The following is a 19410-nucleotide window of genomic DNA, read 5'->3' as shown; positions in this document are numbered from 1 at the left end:
CACGGCTATTAATAGGACATGCTGGAGGGATAGATTCATCACCCAAAGACTCCCTATGCTGTTGAACAAAATCCCGGTATATGTGAGGCAGAGCACCTCGCTGGCCTTGTTCAAGAGAAATCTTGACCAATGGATGGGTGATCGCAGATATACCCCAGGGATTACCTCAGTGTCACTGCTCGACAGAGGCACAGCAAAATAATGGGTATAGTTCCCCATACTAAAGGGGTGGCGTAAGCCACAAAACTATGGGCTAGGCTTGTAAATACCCTCAGGCAGTTAGCCTAGTATGAACCTATGAACCTATGAACCTAATATAGTAATGAATACTTTGCAAATCTTTAATAATTTGCTTTGGGTAAATTTAGCTAAGGTGTGTCATATTTCAGAAAGATTTTTAGCAGATATTTTATCTTAATGATTCTGATAAGTGGGTAACAATGAAGTAATGAATACTTTGTAAATCTCATAATCAGTTGCTTAATAACAACATAATGTGTCTGACTGTGTAAACTTCTTTTGTTTCGTAGAACTATAAAAAAAGAAAAGCGTATATTCCAAAGCCAGGCAAGTTGGATACATCACTAGCTATAGAAAGGAAAAGCTACACTCAATCCATGTACTTTATATCTATTTTTAAAGTGCAGGGAATAATATTAACACTACATTCTAATGTATATAAATACACAACTTCTTACTGTCCTCATTTAAGACAATAACTCAGTAGATCCAATTTGCAGTGGTGACCATGGGAAAAAACACTGACAGCACCTGCAACACAGAAATATAACAGCCAAGCATGTCTACAGATGTTACGGAAAGTGGAAAAGTTTAACATAAAAATGCATCTGAAGAGCTTGAATGTGAGTAAAACTGTTTTCCATTTTAAGTCCGCTGCATTAAAAGTCAGAACTGAAAGTAAATCTCAACATCTTCAGAGCAATCTAGATTAAGAAAGTAAAACATGAAATACACAATGAAGAACTGCAAAACCATTTATCTAATTTTCAAAATGGAGTAAATCCAAAAACAATTGAAGTAAACCTTAACATAATAATTTATTTCTTCTTTACGTATTTGTAACATTTTGCACTAATGAACTAAAATCAAAATGTATCTTTGTTACTAGGAAAGGCAGATATGAGCAAGAAGCAACTGACGGGGCATTCCTACCCTTGACTATTAAAAAAGATTGTAAGTTACAAATCAACTTATCCTTTTTTATGAAAAAAGCACAGAGTAAGTGCATAGTAAATGAATAAAATGGAATCGTGGTAAAATACTTAGTTTAATGATGTATAACACTGTACTTACAGTGCGATAGATGAACACTCTGAGTTCCTGTCCACCGAGGGTCTCCAATCGCTGTCCATGATAGAGTTCATTGAGGGTGATTTTAACTTTCAGAACATGGTTCATTAACATTTCTTTAAGAATACGCTGATCCATGCTCATTACCTCCTCTGCAAAAAGAACAAAGAGATGGAACTGTTGCCCCCATCCAAGATGTGTAAAACACAAACAAAAACATCCAAGATGTGTAAAACGCAAACAAAAACATCCAAGATGTGTAAAGCGCAAACAAAAACATCCAAGATGTGTAAAACGCAAACAAGAACATTTTTTACAAGATAAAAAGGAAACAATACAACAAACTGGTACGCCATAGAGCTACAGTATGTGCTAGAGATATGAATTATGTTGTTTGTTAAATGCACTAAGAAAAGATTCAAGGTTTCTGCTGAATCAGATTTGGTTGACTCAGAAAATACTGAAAGAAAATGTTTAAAAAACAATTGATCGAAAACTATTTAATTTAAAAATGTGGTTAGGCAAACAGAGTGATGTCCTACTGACAAGTAAATCTATATAGAAGTGAATGAAGATTATCTTTTCTGGCCAGTTGTCATAAAGGTAATTGATATCACCTGTAGACAGTCAGTCAGTTCTGAGCCAGTTTCTATTTGTGCACCAGCAGTGATTAAATGCGTATGGGCATTTCTCCTTTCTCCATGTTTGTGAAATGGAGGAGTTAGGATAACTCGCATGGGTTCCCTCAGACTCCCCAAAGAAGATGCTAAAGACTGATCCGATGTCAGCAGTGATTACAGTCCCTACATCTCAGGTGATGACAAACACTTTTTACAGGACATTTCTGCAGCTGCTATGACAAAGGAAGACATTGTTTATTCAGTATATCCCACATCCTGAAAGCATCCTCAACTATTTACACACCAAAAAGTACCTCAGGGATAAAATTTAAGACAGGATCCATGCCCAGCTTATACCGCAAACTAAAATGCCAGAACTATACATAGTAGCACAAAAGTGGGGCAAGAATGAGAAGGCAGTGGTGCAGCAGATGTTCTTCACGTTTCACTGTTGCAGTCATTACATTTGGGTAATCTGCTGGCAGGTTGCCCTCAGTCAGCCAGATTAACAAAGTCTTGGGTCCTGCGTCGGTTGCTGTCCCTTCTTCCATGACGTCAGGTCATCAGGAATATAAAACATGCAGCCGGCACCATTACATCAGTCTTTCTTGCCACACAGTGCCCGAAGCAGAAGCAGTTCACAAGTGCCATTTGGCCGACTCCTGAAATTTTCGTTTTCGAGTTTCAGAACCGAAGTCTTCAACTAAATGCTAAGTACCCCGTTGGGGAAACTTTTCTTGCTCCTTACCGATGTCAGTAAAAGTTAATAATTGTATTACTTGTGGGAAGCAAATACCTCATAAGGATTTTCATTTGTACTGTATTCCTTGCCTAGGCCCTGACCACAACGGACCTTGCTGTCGGTTCTGTGCTTTATTTAATCAACACACTATCCATCGTCAGTACATTTTTGCTTCTAAATATTTTGGCTCACAGTTTAATTATCCAGAAATGACGTCTGTTAGCAATCAGAGTACCGGAATACCTAAAAAATGCAAAGAAAAAGACAGAAACAGACCGTTGAGATCCAAAACTGCCGACGACATTTCTCCTAAGCCAGTTGCCAATTCGCCGGTACTCAGTGAGGCGCTTTCGCAGCCCCTGATACCCACTACTTCTGATTCGCTGGCCTCTACTGAGACCCATTCAGAGTCCGGTATGCCGCGAGATGCTTCAGTTATGGAACTCACGGATGTCTCTACCTTGGATGGGTCCAGAGCCACTATGCAGGCACCAGCTTCTGAGGGTGTATTCAGGCCTACAAATTTGTATATTAAACCGATGCCATCTTCAATATTAAGGCTAAAATCTTGACCTATGTCTAAAAAACTGACGCCTAGGTCACATGTGCAGGCCCCTATGCCTAAAAAACAAATGATCAAAATGGCTGAAGATTTAATTACTCTAATCAGGGGTAGCCAAACCCCCCCCCCCCGCCTTCTAAGAGGCCTAGGCAAGAAATTGACTATGAATCTTCTGAACAGGATTCTATTTCTTCTGACTCTTCTAATGAACAGGAATTGTCTATACCTACTTATGAGGACTCTGATGCAGAGGATTCCTTTCCTTCTGCTTCTCCCCCTGAGGAGTTTTCTTTTGGGGAAACTTTACATACCTTAAGGGAACATTTCCACTGGGAAAGTTAGGAATTTTTCTGAATCTAAAAAGAGGCTTAGGGATTTCCTCCTTCTTCCTCAGCATAGGCCTTTGGCTATACCTCCTGTACTAGACATTGTTGATGATGTGTTTACAGAATCCATTATGGCCCCTGATTCCCTGCCTCCAGCTCCTTGTAAGCCAGACAGATACTACAGGGTTCCTGACTCCCACAAATTCCTTTTCAAAAATCCTGTTGCGGATCCTGAAACCATTTCTCAGGGCCCCAAGGGCATTAAAGCTTCTACTGCTAAAAATCCTACCCCTTCTGATAGAGATTTCAGGGCGCTGGATAGATGGGGTAAGAAGGTCAATCAGGGCTTTAAACTGTCAATTTCATATGCTAAAATATCAGCAGCATATCATAGGACTGCTTAAACAGAAAATTATGTTGATTTCTGACTGCGTGGAAAATAAAGATTTACAGGATGTATTGCATTCAGCTGAACAAGTTGGAAAACATACTTTGCAATGTGGTTTTGATTCTCTGGAGGCCTCTTGCAGGGCTGCTGTAACTGGGTCTGTGCTAAGAAGGCATGCTTGGCTCAAAGAGCAATCTTGCCTGATTATGTTAAAGCAAAATTGTTGGCTGCTCCTTTACAACAGGAACGTCTCTTTGGTAATAAGGCTGAAGAAGTTCCAAAAAATATGGAAGATAAAGCTAAATTTATGCAAACTATGAAAGATTTCTTACAAGTGCAACCTCCAAGATTTAGTAGGCATTGGCCTACTAAGAACTGGTCCTTTCCAGTTCCTTCAAGAGCTACTCAAGTCAAACCCAGACATTCCAAAGGCATCAGGTTTCAGTCCCAAGAGACTTACAGAACAAAGCAATGGGGTGCCTTCTCTTCCAAATCTGGAAACAACAAGACACCTCCCTATGGTAAGCAGTCTCAATGACTTCCCTCTAGACTTACCAAGCACTTACCTTTTAGCCGCTCCTTTGGGGGGAAAACTGGCTCTTCATGCAAAAAACTGGCAACTTATAACCCAGGACAAATGGGTTTTAAATATAGTATCCCAGGGATGCAGATTTCATTTCCACACATTGCCAACTCCAAACAGGATGGCCAGATCTGCCCCCAAATCAGTAGGCAGAGGCCCAGAAATAAGTACTTTCCCTCATGAGCATGGGAGCTATTCAACTAGTACCAGAAGAGGAAAAGGGACAAGGTTTCTATTCAAGACTTTTCCTGGTACCCAGAAATAGCCAGGGAATTGTTATGGCTAGGCTTGTATAGGCCCTAAGGCTGATAGCCTAGTACCAACCTATGAACCTATGAACCTATAAGATACCTCCACTTCAAAGCAGGCTACTTGCATTACCAGTTCTCTGCACTGCCCTTTGGCTTATCTACTGTGCCCAGGGTCTTTACAAAGTGCCTGGCTCCAGTAATTGCATTTTTCAGGCAAAGAAATATTCAAATATATCCATACCTGGACGATTGTCTAATTCAGGCAGAAAACAAGGACATTCTTCTCAAACATCTGGCATTTGTAAAAAGGGTTCTAACTTGTCTGGGGCACACTATAAACGAAAAGAAATCACAGCTGGTACCCTCTCAGAAAATTACATTCCTGGGTGCAAGCTTGAATACAACTGCCCAGATGGCTTTCCTTACACCAGAAAAGCAAATTAATTTGGTGACTTACTTTAAACAGGTGGCCACAAAAACCCTGCTTTCTGCAAGGCAAATACTGCAAGCCTTGGCGTTCATGGCCTCCTGCATTCTTCTAATTCCATATGCAAGACTGCATATGAGGAAACTTCAGTGGTATTTAAAATGTCTATGGAGTCAACATTGTCACAGCCTGGAAATAATGATTCCTATCATACCTTGCCTGTGCCTAGAGTTCCTACGGTGGGCAGAGGCTTGCCAACAGAACAAGGGACTGCCATTCACACCACCCCCTGCCACCCAAACCCAAACTACAGATGCATCAGACTATGCATGGGGGTATCATCTGGCAGGGAAGTGCATTCAGGGCAAATAGAGCCCAAATCAAATGCACCTTCAAATAAATCAAAAAGAAATGCTAGCTGTACAGAATGCACTGACAGCCTTCAAGGACTACCTTCATCCAGGACAATTACTGATAAAGACGGACAACACCACGGTTATGTGGTACATAAATAAGCAGGGGGCTACACACTCCTACCCCCTTTGTAGACTAGCCATGGCATTGTGGAATACGGCCTTGACCTATCAAGTACAACTACAAGCTCAATTCCTGCCAGGAAAGCTGAATACTCTGGCAGACGATCTAAGCAGAAATCTCATAGACCCACACTAATGGAAACTGGAACCAAGGATTTTCAACATGTTGACATGCAAATGGGGGTGCCCAGACATAGATCTTTTTACCTCACCCCAAAACTATCAGTTGGACAAATTTTGCACAAGAACTCATCACAAAAAAGCCTGGAAAGTGGATGTTCTATCATTCAGCTGGAAAAACCTATCAATCTATGCCTTTCCCCCTCTGCCTCTGCTCTCCAAAGTTCTACTAAAAGTCAAACAGGACAAACCAAAAATTATTTTGATTGCTTCAGAGTGGCCTCGTCAACACTGGTACCCACTTCTGCGCAGTGTGTCACACATTTCACCATGGCACCTGCCTCAGACACCTTCCTTACTGTCTCAGCAGAACAACCAAAGTCTGCACCCTCAACTCCAAACTTTGAATCTTGCAGCATGGCTAATCACCTAAATTCACCCTTAGCATCCCTCAGCAAACCTGTGATGGATGTCATTTTGGAAGTGAGAAGACCTAGTACTAGAAAATCTTATGCTGACAAATGGAAAAAATTCTGTACCTGGACTCAATCTCAAGGGCTAAGCACAGCAGTGCCCAACATTCCTCAGATTTTGCAATACATAACTGAGATGCTTCACAAGGGCCTGTCTTTTTCTTCCATAAAAATCCATGCCTCAGCCATTTCAGCTAATTACAACACAGAACCTCCCCTCTTCTCTCATCCTCTGCTAAAGCAGTATCTCAGAGGGGCCAAAAACCCTAAGACCACCCAGGAGAGCTCCAACCCCTGCCTGGGACCTTAATTTTGTATTGGAGAAACTCACTCTCCCTCCTTTCGAGCCAGCTGCTACTGCAGACTTAAAATTTCTCTCCTGGAAAACAGCTTTCCTTTTAGCAGTCACTTCAGCTAGAAGGATTTCCGAATTACAGGCTCTTATGGCAGTGTAGCCTTTCATCATTTTTCATGCAGACAGGGTATCTCTCAGGACCAACCCATCCATCATGCCCAAGGTGGTATCCAGTGTGGCTCTTAATCAGACCATTCATTTGCCAACTTTCTTTCCCAATCCACAGAACAAGGGGGAGTGGATTCTGCATTCATTGGATGTACACAGACAACTTCGATTTTACTTGAACAGGACTAAATCTCAAAGAAAATCTGAGCAACTGCTGGTAGCATTTGCTGCAGGGGCAGAGGGAAAGGCTATTTCAAAGCAAACCATTTCCAAATGGATAAGCCATTGCATTCCTTTCTGCTATAAGCACCATGGAAAAACTATCCCCCAGGGGATCAGATCCCATTCCACCAGGGCTGCATCTACTTCAACAGCCTTTCTCAGAGGTGTTCCTACCAGGAATATTCTAGAAGCTGCTACCTAGAGTTCAGTTCATACTTTCACCAAACATTATCATTTACCACTTTTCAATAAATCCAGAGCTGGCTTTGCCACTGCTGTTTTGCAGGGCCTTATACCCAGTCCTAATGCTGTATAAATCCGTCCTCCCAACCATAGCTTTGGGAATCTACCCAAATGTAATGACTGCAACAGTGAAACACAAAGAACATAGTACAGTTGTGTACACTTACCATAAATGTAGATGTTCGAGTGTATTCACGGTTGCAGTCCTGGTTACCCTCCCTCCAGCCACCTGTTTTTTCTCTTACTATGCCTCTATTTTCTTTTACTACACTTATAAGCCTTTTTCATGTATTTGCTTTTGTTTGGAGGTATACTTTTTGTGTTTTAAATTACTTATATATATATATATATATACACATATATATATATATATATATATACACATATATATTTGGCTCCCCATTTTGGGGGCACCTGACATCTGGGGCAAGAAAAACTGATGTAATGGCGTCGGCTGCATGTTTTATACCCCTGACGACCTGACATCATGGAAGAAGGGACAACAACTGACGCAGGACCCAAGACATTGTTAATCAGGCCAACTGAGGGCAACCTGCCAGCAGATTACCCAAATGTAATGCTGCAACAGTGAATACACTCGAAAATCTACATTTATGGTAAGTGTACATAACTGTACTTTAGCATTGTTGCCTCACATCAAGAAGTCCTCCGGTTCAATTCTCAGCTGGGGTGCCTTCTGTGCAGAGTCTGCATGTCATCCCTGCATTTGTGTGGTTTCCTCTGTGTGCTCTTGTTTCCTCCCACATTCCAAAGACATGCATCTGGAGCATTTCTCCCCGAGTCTCCACTGAAATGGGCTCTGTCCCGGTAAACAAATGTTAAATAAATAAAATAAAATAACATTATTCTAGAACTGACGTACTTTGTCAAAGAAGTGGAAAAAAATTGTAATCTGATGATCTTGCAGCTTGCACTGATATCATCATAATATGATTGAGGATGGTATTTGTGGTTGCTTTACACCACATAAGTAGACTGTTATCTTGCAGTCATTTTGACTGTTAATACTGAAGTTAATTTAAAAATTGTTGTTTACAATGACTAGAACTCTGGGGATATGTAAAGAGACAGTGATACAGGAAGAATGTGGTACTTCTACCTTTGGTGAGGCAACATTAAGAGTGCTCTATTCAGTGATTTTCATTCTGTTCAAGTACTTTGTGAGATTACACCAAAACACACAGTACTGAAAGAAATAGCAGGGTCAGTTGGCATAATGGTTGGGGTCTTCACCTCATAGACACAAGGGGTAAGGTTTAATTTTGACCTCAGGTTGTTAGCTAGGCTTGGAATGGAACAACTAGCCTAGTATTCACCTATGAACCTATGAGGAATCGAGATCGAGAGAGCTTGTTCCCTTCAAAAACAATTTTTAAGGTGCTTCCCTTACATGTGGAGTTTTCAACCATCTGATTTTACTGCGTTTTTTTTCTTTTTTGATAATTAAAGCAAAAATGTTTAAAACACATTTAAACACATCAGTGAATCATTATAAAACCAGGAAAATAACTATGACATTGCTGCTATATAGTGACAAATTGTACTGGCCACTTTCTAATCTGAAACAAAATTAAAACACCATGCATTACACACATTTAGTGATTGTACAACCTCTATATCAAACACAATAGAGAATGAATTTTCATATTTATAAAGAATGTACATTGTGCTATGTTCATTAGGCAATAGCCTTAAAAAGATGCATTCAGTACTGACAAATGCAAACTCCAAAGATCTAAAGAGTTGAAAACGCATGACGTGATAATTTGACTCCAAGTAATATAAGATGAAACTATAATGATATCGCAATGTGTAAAGAAGGAAATCCCACTGAACTGATACGTACCAGTAAAGGCAGAATTCATGGGAGCAAGTAGGGTAAATTCCCCATCTGCTTGCAAGGACTCGAGAAGTCCCACCTCACTAATCAAGTCAGAGAACGTTGACTGTTTACTGCTCACAAGTTCGGTAACCTGCTTAGCTACGAAGAGGAAGAAGAAGATAGACAGAATAAATCTCATCACAGTTTTCTATTTGCTTACTTTTAACCAGTTAATGCTAGATGAACAAAAGTGTATCTATTTTCTTTTTACCACTGTCATTAAATTTGTCAAACTCAAGTAATGTTTAAAACGCAATAGAGGTCAAGAAATGGAAATTGCAGTTTTTCTTGAGATCCACTCTCTCTTTAGAAAGCTGTTAAGTTCTAAATTTATGAAGAACATAACCAAGTTTAGTTGAATACATTTAATATATCTTGCAAATTCTTTATAATATTATGGATCAGGTAAAATTTACAGTTGTTTTTGTCATCTTAATTCTGCTTTAGATACTTGCAGAAAAAAATGAATATTACCCTCATTCCCAAATATAATTTTAAATTACGTAGCACATAAGAAGGGTCTGCTTACAAGTAACATAGAAATAACAAGAATCTACAACTTACCAGAATCAGGAACCAGCACCTCATCAATTAAATGAATTACACCATTGGTGGTTACAATGTCCTTCCGTTTGACCATCTTTACTCCATTGACGGTTACACTATCACCATCACAACCAATCTCAATGGTATTTCCCTCCAGGGTTTCATACACCGCACCACCTGTAATTGCTTCAGAACATTGTACGGATTCAAGAATGTGGAATTTCAACAGGGCTGCAAGAAACGCAAATAAAGCATTTTACTTATGAAGATAAGGTTATTATACCTATTACTCATTATGTTTCTAAGTCACACATGTTCTAATACACTACATAATTGGTAATTATTTTCCTGGACTAAAACCTAGAAAGGTTTTACAGAGATAATGATATTTATCGGCACACTTAAACAACGTCAGTGGGAATTTCTCAAATCTCTGCCTAAGTTGTCTGTCACTTTAATAACTCCTTCTTAGCCATACTAAACCAACAAGCCCCACTAAGAAACAAAAGATAATAACTTCTACCCCATGGTTAACCTGTCAAACTAAACAACTTGTGTGAGACAAAGATGGAGACAAAGCCTGGAAACAATGGCACAAAACTAGAACACAGTCCTACATAGAAAATAATTGGTGCCTCAGAAAAGGACTACTTTTCCACAGGCAGACCCTGCAACATTTTTGTCAAAAATTTAAAAACTTGCTAAATCCAGGCAGATAACCCACTTCAAATCCTTTCCTATCTGAAACCAGCAGGGACGTTATAGAAAAATCCAACAACAATTCTTATCCAGTGCTCTACTTAACTTAAACAATAACAACCTATTCACACCCCACCTAACCCCCCAGCCATAGCTCCACACCCCAACTCAACCTAACAACTATCAAGACAAATACCATCAAATAACATTATAAAACTGAAACCCACAACACTAGCAACTGAAAACCTGCCATCCAAACACTGCAGTACAGCTGTTGGCACCATTTGCTACCTTAAAGCTATCCTAATTAAAAGATGCATTGCAGAAAACTGCATCCCAGCCCTGTAGAAAGCCTCCTTCATAATCCCATTACACACAGGTGGCACATCCACTGTCCTGTCAACTACTGCCCTATAACAATCCTTCTTCCCCTCTCTAAAGTACTTGAAAAATCCATACATCAGCAACCCATAGTCTTTCTACTCAATAACCAAAAGGTTTCTCCTACCTAACATGGCTTTTTACCCCACCACAGCACCAAAACTGCCTCATTTCCTAGATACCCTTAATCAAAATAAAAACTTGGGTAATTTTGTTTCCACCCCTTTCCTGGACTTGTCAAAAGTCTTCGACATGGTCTCACGTCAACTTCTCCTCCAAAGATTAAATTATATAGGTCTCACAACTCCCTCATCTAGCTGGTTCACCAACTTACCTAAACAATCCCATCCAGTCTGCAAAATGTAATGACTCCCTCTCCACAATCCATCCAATCACAACAGGAGTCTCCCAATACTCCATATAAGGGCCAATACTGTTCAATATCTTCATTAATGACATGTACAAGGAATCAAAATTCACCACAATAATACAATATGCTGATGACTCAGCTTTAATTGGCTCAGCCTTAAATCTTCCCACCTTAAAAATCATCACACAGGAAGCTTTTCACTTCTATAGAAAACTGGATAAATACATTTCAGCTGCTCTTCCACTGCAACAGACTCAAACTACTCCTATTCCTTACTAAAAACATAAATAAAAACAATGCTGACCTTAATATTATCTCCTCAAACAACACAAAAATTGAAAACATCAACAACAAAATTACTAGTAGTTATCAATGACAAGAAGTTAAACTCTGATCTGCACATTGACACTGTAGTCAAAAAGGCACTCTACAAACTAGGCTCTCTTTACAGATCAAAGTACCTTCTAAGTGATCATAGTAAAAAATAGCTGCCTCCTCCCTTCCCTTCCTATCCTCCTACATGCCTCAACAATATCCATAAACCTCAACTCTTCCACCAAACACAAACTAGAAAGCACCTACAACAAAATCGGCAAATTCACCTGCAGCCTGTCAAACTTTTCTCATCACTTGCACTACAACTCAATACCCTCAACTGGCTTGAATGTCTTCAATGCATCACCATCTCCCAGCTACTGAGAGAGCACAATATACTTCACTATGCACTTAAAATACCCTCAATGTCAAATTTCATCCAACAGCATTTACCAAACAGAACCCTTAGATTCTCAGAACCTAAATTAACTTTTGCTTCTTCTTCTACTTTCGGCTTTTCCTCGCCACAGTGGATCACCTGTCCGCTCATGATTGGCAGTGGAGTTTTACGGTGTCGAGTTGCCAGCCCAATGCCCAACCAACCTAAACTAACTTTTGCTAATAAATCTAATAACTATTACAGTGACTTGCTATTCTCTTGTTACCATCTCCAAGACATGGAACCAGCTTCCAAACCACATCAGGCTTTTAAATAACCTGCAACAATTCAAATCCACCTTGGCAACTAATAAACTATGCAATTGTACTTCATCTACTGTTTTAAGTATGCAATCTTAACTCTGTCCACCATACAAGAATATTAATATGGTATTTTTGAATCTACTCACAATATCTTGAAAATGTGTATTTATTTAATCTGATATGCTTTGTAAATAATGTTTTGTTGACAGTTTGCTTTGAAATACTTTGTAAATAATGTTTGTTGGCTGCTTTTATTTTGAACTGTGAAAAATGCATTTGTATCATTGTTTTGGAGCTTTTCTCCCCAGGCCTCACCTGAAAATAGGCATTTCAGTTCCCGGGCGGACTTTCACAGTATACTAAAATAAATAAATAACTTGCTAGATAGGCTTTTCCTAGAAATGGTTCATAAGGATGTTCTGCTCATTAGGCATGATTTCTGCGCTAGGGCCTCTACCACTATATTGTAATGAGGGGATCTCATGTTGTGGAAGCTCCCATAGGCTAGAGCTAAGGGACACTACTGTGGAAGGGGACATGTGCAGTTGTGCTAGCAAGGTTGCTTGCACCACATAGTACTCAACTCACTTTAGGGTTATTCTTACAGGGCAACAGAGTTGTTTCTAATTTCCTTTTTGTGTTCATCACTGATAAGCTGCTCATTTGTGTATGCTGAGCAGTATATCTGCATGGAAGATGGATCACTACACTCACAACTGTAACACAATTTGTACATAAGTGTCTGGAGTCCCATCATTTATACTATTTAGACCATTTTATGCACAGATACTGTCGTCTTAGTAAATCATATATAATACCATAAGGGGCGTCTGCATATGCACACCCGGGTCCCCTACAGAAGAACGACAGCTGAGAAGACCGAAACTCACATAACCGACAGCACATGGTTGACAATCAAAATGCTGACAATGGGGAAATGGTATGTCTCCGTAGTGCGGAATGGAAAGATTTCCATTCCTGCACTGTATTGCAATCTCGGAGTTGGTATATTAAAGTTATGGGGGGGCAGAGCCCCCCACGGGGATGCAGGGGGGTGAGGCCCCCTTGCTAGCACAAAAAATGGAAATTTTATTTTCCTTTTTTTGTGCAGTAATTACATTGTCAGTGTTTCTATTGTCGACCATGTGGTGTCGGCTATGTGGGTGTCAGTGTTTTGCGCTGTCATTCTTGTGTAGGTGATCCACACACCCACACGTGAAGTATTTAGCTTATGCAATGGAGAACACTGTGTGCAATGGTTTATCGACCACCCAATTTCGGGAAGGACAAAGGGTTTTGGTGTGTCTTTCTATAGAGTACCATCCTATTCTATGGCGCACAATGCCTGAGATTCATTAAGACCTACCCTAAGTGTACTCCATTCTGGGTGAACAGACAACACAAGCATAACTCACACCTTCTTCCTCCTAATTTCAGTTTTCCCACCTACTGTTCTTGCAGCATTAAATATCAAGGGGTATTCATAAAGGTTACCACAAAATGTAGACTACGTGTACACTTAGTGTAATCTTTCTGAGTGACTAGAAAGCACGTAAAATAAGGTAGGGAGGTTCCTGACTACAGATTGTGTACACGTAGTGTAGGCATTAATAAATCTGGCCTATTTATACATAGAACCCAGAAATTTCAAAGTATATATACAACAGAAGTATATAATTTGAGTGCAGCTTCATCAGAAACACAGCAGGAAAGAAAAAACTTGCAGAACGGATGCAGAGATAGGATATTGGTGTTCATAAGCAGAGAGGGATAGTAGTCTAAAATGCAGATCATAAAAGCATTTACTGAAAAGTAAAACAAAACTGCTTGTTGTGACACATAAAAACTATAGCATTAGTTTATCAGAATAACAGATTTTAAATAAATATTGTACAGATTTTTTTCATCTGGCGTTCACAGCGGTAGTTGTTGTGCTACATTTCCCTGTTTTTGGGGGGACAAGTTTACCTTCAAGGGCCACTTTGTCACTCATAATCCTTTCCAAAACACCACGAGGGAGTTTCTCAAAAGCATCATTTGTAGGAGCAAAAACTGTGTAGTGCCCTTCTTTTCCAAGACTTTCCAACAGACCTGAAGCAATAGCAGCAGCCTAGATGAAAGAAAATATTTTTGATGAAGGATAACTTTATTATAAATATTGTAAAAGCATACCATGACAGAAATAAGACTGCATTACTATTAGAAACAATAAACAGATTAACACTTCTTAACTTAAAATACATGCACTTTTCATAAAACATGAAAAAATAATAGATGATGGTGTAATGTGGGTGTAGCTGTGAAAAGAAATTATGCCTAGGTCTTGCTATCAGTCTGCCAGTCCATCCTTTTATCAATCCATGCATTTATTTTAGTATCGTCTTTTTGTAGTTTCAAGTACTATTTATTCGTTTATATTTGTTATTTGGATGGGTAGACTATCACATGGTCCCTTTTCAGTCACAACTTGGACCAAAAAAGCAAAGACAACAATCACATTGGATAATCACTATACGATTGCACCCACTTTTCACAAAAAGGCAGTTACATATAATAAAGAAAATACAGTACAGTATAGTACAAAATATTAAAATTTAGTAGAATATTTAAGTAGGCTGACAAGTACACATACATTTCAGGTGAGTGTAAGTATGTGCAACTAATCTGCAGTAAATGCATTTATACAGAATATATATGTGTGTCTAATGCAGTAAATTTAGAAGTAGCATAGATTGTTTGTGCATTTCAAAGTGCACAGTATTACACACTGGGAATAGAAGGAAAAATAGTCTTTGTCTAAGAAGCAAGTGAATTTATATTCCTTCTTCAGATGGAGTTTTGTTTTTATTTCTGAAGAAAGTTTGTTGATTTTTCTGGAGGCAATGTCTACCATCACAAGGAATGAGAATAAAACAGTAAGCAATGCTAGATCTGATACCAGTCTACCAAACGATGCCCCCTGCATACACACACACACACACGCACGCACGCACACACGCACGCACACACACACACACACAAACACACACGCATGCACACATGCACGCAACACACACACACGCACACACGTACATACACACACACATCTGCATGCATGCAACACACACACACATCTGCACGCACGCAAAACACACACACACACACACACACACACACAAGCGCACACACACACATACACACACACATGCACATAAGCATGCAGCACACACACATACATACACACACACACACACACACACACACACACACACACACATCTGAACGCATGCGGCACACACACGCGTACATACACACACACACTCACGTATACACACACACACAGACACACATCTGCATGCACGCAACATGCACATATGTGCATACACATACACGCACGCATACACACACACACACACACACACACACACACACACACACACACACATCTGCATGCACACAACACACACATATACACACACACATACACATATGCACACACACACACACACACACACACACACACACACACACACACACACACGCACATACATGCATGCATACATGCAACACACACACATACAAATACACACACACGTACACACACACACACACACACACACACACACACACACACACACACACACACACACACACACACACACACACACACTTATCTGGGCACTTATCTTTGGCAATCTGTAATATCAGCACTGCAGTTCTTGTCTTTGCATTTGAAGAACAGTGGATACTATGGCAAAATCTCATGTGGACACAGGGAGCAAATGTGAAACTCACACAGAAGGCCCTCCAACTAGTGCTGAACTGGAAAACTAAGTGCTCTGAGCCACAAACCCTAACTGATGCACCAGTGTGCCTCTTGACTTCACATCAAAATGGCTAGCCAAGATTATTTTCTAAGCATAAATGAAGGGTTGATTCTCAACTAAGCGAAATACAAAATCCAGCATGTTAATTAAGCACATCACATCACCAGAGATGTATCATGGTCAAATCAGGCCCTAGACAGGAGAATGGAGCAGGCCTCTGCTCCAGCCATTCTGGTGTCTCATTACTTGTCCTTCTCCCCAAAACCCCCACACCAAGTTACCATAAACACTGCTCACAACAGGCTCTGGTGTCCCATTACTTGTCCTTCTCCCCAAAAGCCCCACACCCAGTTACCATAAACACTGCTCACAACAGGCTCTGGTGTCCCATTACTTGTCCTTCTCCCCAAAAGCCCCACACCCAGTTACCATAAACACCACTCACAACAGGCTCTGGTGTCCCATTACTTGTCCTTCTCCGCAAAACCCCCACACCCAGTTACCATAAACACCGCTCACAACAGGCTCTGGTGTCCCATTACTTGTCCTTCTCCCCAAAACCCCCACACCCAGTTACCATAAACACTGCTCACAACAGGCTCTGGTGTCCCATTACTTGTCCTTCTCCCCAAAACCCCCACACCCAGTTACCATAAACACTGCTCACAGCAGGCTCTGGTGTCCCATTACCTGTCCTTCTCCCCAAAAGCCCCACACCCAGTTACCATAAACACTGCTCACAGCAGGCTCTGGTGTCCCATTACCTGTCCTTCTTCCCAAAACCCCCACACCCAGTTACCATAAACACTGCTCACAGCAGGCTCTGGTGTCCCATTACCTGTACTTCTCCCCAAAACCCCCACACCCAGTTACCATAAACACTGCTCACAACAGGCTCTGGTGTCCCATTACTTGTCCTTCTCCCCAAAACCCCCACACCCAGTTACCATAAACACTGCTCACAACAGGCTCTGGTGTCCCATTACTTGTCCTTCTCCCCAAAACCCCCACACCCAGTTACCATAAACACTGCTCACAACAGGCTCTGGTGTCCCATTACCTGTCCTTCTAACCAAAAACCCCACACCCGGTTACCATAAACACTGCTCACAACAGGCTCTGGTGTCCCATTACTTGTCCTTCTCCTCAAAACCCCCACACCCAGTTACCATAAACACTGCTCACAGCAGGCTCTGGTGTCCCATTACCTGTCCTTCTCCCCAAAACCCCCACACCCAGTTACCATAAACACTGCTCACAGCAGGCTCTGATGTCCCATTACTTGTCCTTCTGCCCAAAGCCCCCACACCCAGTTACCATAAACACTGCTCACAACAGGATATGGTGTCCCATTACTTGTCCTTCTCCCCAAAAGCCACACCCAGTTACCATAAGCACTGCTCACAACAGGCTCTGGTGTCCCATTACCTGTCCTTTTCCCCAAAGCCCCCACACCCAGTTACCATAAACACTACTCACAACAGGCTCTGGTGTCCCATTACTTGTCCTTCTCCCCAAAAGCCCCACACCCAGTTACCATAAACACTGCTCACAGCAGGCTCTGGTGTCCCATTACCTGTCCTTCTCCCCAAAACCCCCATACCCAGTTACCATAAACACTGCTCACAGCAGGCTCTGGTGTCCCATTACCTGTCCTTCTTCCCAAAACCCCCACACCCAGTTACCATAAACACTGCTCACAACAGGCTCTGGTGTCCCATTACTTGTCCTTCTCCCCAAAACCCCCACACCCAGTTACCATAAACACTGCTCACAACAGGCTCTGGTGTCCCATTACTTGTCCTTCTCCCCAAACCCCCACACCCAGTTACCATAAACACTGCTCACAGCAGGCTCTGGTGTCCCATTACCTGTCCCTCTCCCCAAACACCCCACACCCAGTTACCATAAACACAGCTCACAACAGGCTCTGGTGTCCCATTACTTGTCCTTCTCCCCAAAACCCCCACACCCAGTTACCATAAACACTGCTCACAACAGGCTTTGGTGTCCCATTACTTGTCCTTCTCCCCAAAACCCCCACACCCAGTTGCCATAAACACTGCTCACAGCAGGCTCTGGTGTCCCATTACCTGTCCTTCTCCCCAAAACCCCCACACCCAGTTACCATAAACACTGCTCATAACAGGCTCTGGTGTCCCATTACCTGTCCTTCTCCCCAAAACCCCCACACCCAGTTACCATAAACACTGCTCACAGCAGGCTCTGTTGTCCCATTACCTGTCCTTCTCCCCAAAACCCCCACACCCAGTTGCCATAAACACTGCTCACAACAGGCTCTGGTGTCCCATTACCTGTCCTTCTCCCCAAAACCCCCACACCCAGTTACCATAAACACTGCTCACAACAGGCTCTGGTGTCCCATTACCTGTCCTTCTCCCCAAAACCCACACGCCCAGTTACCATAAACACTGCTCACAACAGGCTCTGGTGTCCCATTACCTGTCCTTCTCCCCAAAACCCCCACACCCAGTTACCATAAACACTGCTCACAGCAGGCTCTGGTGTCCCATTACTTGTCCTTCTCCCCAAACCCCCACACCCAGTTACCATAAACACTGCTCACAACAGGCAGGGCGCTGCTGTTTTCCTCTTTACTTTTAAAATGAAAGCTGAGTTATGGATTTAATTTAAAACAGTTAATTTAAGTATCTTTTGTTGACCAGGTTAGTCCCACTAGGCTAGTAATGTCTTCTCAGGGGAGACCCTTGGTGGTATTTATACTATTTTGGAAAATATGGCCAGGGCATTAAAGAAACCTCCCCCTTACTCTTTTAAATAACTCAAATGGATGTAAAATATCTTACAACATCTTCCATTAACACAGACAGATAGAACCTCAGTTTAACATCTCATCCACAGGGCAACATGGTCAGGAGTGCAACACCCCCCCACACACTTAAAGTGCACTGTGCTGTCAACATCCATCCACATGGTAGAGAAGTAGGACCCCTAGCTACTCTGTACCAAAGGCTGGTATGCTACCTGTTGTGCTACTAACACTGCTTAGAAATGCTACAGCAAAAACACTGTTGGAGCAAGCTTCTCTTCCCTTGAAACTCACATTCCTTGAAAACGCACTGAAACTCACATTCCTTGAAAATGCAAATCACATTCCTCAAAAATGCACCCCTGTAGTTTTTTTTTTTTTTTCCATTAAGCACGGAAACAAAATGTATGAACCGGCAAAAGACAAAATTTCCCATTTCAGCACATGTCAATCAACTCTAATAAAGCAGTTTGATAGCTAGTGTGGAGGATTAAGGCTTTTGTCTCCTGTAGTTAAGGTACAGGATTTGAGCCTCAGTAAGGTAATTACCTACCCTGTCATTCCTAACGAAGGTATTACACAAACACACACACACCTCTGAATACCTGAAATGATTGTTGCAATGTTTGT

General features: G+C 41.3%; 1 protein-coding gene across 7 annotated transcripts in view; it reads right to left on the bottom strand.

Annotated features, from left to right (window-relative positions):
- The window catches only part of POSTN (periostin), a 218761-nt gene that overhangs the window by 108469 nt on the left and 90882 nt on the right, over window positions 1-19410 (bottom strand). For all 7 annotated transcript variants that reach the window (XM_044073314.1, XM_044073316.1, XM_044073317.1 and 4 more), the window contains exons 7-10: window positions 14152-14293; window positions 9735-9947; window positions 9135-9269; window positions 1315-1463 (exon numbers count right to left, since the gene is read on the bottom strand). In XM_044073314.1, the coding sequence (XP_043929249.1) occupies window positions 1315-1463; window positions 9135-9269; window positions 9735-9947; window positions 14152-14293 (639 nt within the window). The remainder of the gene's footprint in view (window positions 1-1314; window positions 1464-9134; window positions 9270-9734; window positions 9948-14151; window positions 14294-19410) is intronic.

Source organism: Protopterus annectens, chromosome 5.part1 (assembly GCF_019279795.1).
Source record: "Protopterus annectens isolate FY-2018-M chromosome 5.part1, PAN1.0, whole genome shotgun sequence".
In the NCBI taxonomy this organism is placed as follows: domain Eukaryota; kingdom Metazoa; phylum Chordata; order Ceratodontiformes; family Protopteridae; genus Protopterus; species Protopterus annectens.
This window is presented reverse-complemented; position numbering and strand designations above follow the sequence as displayed.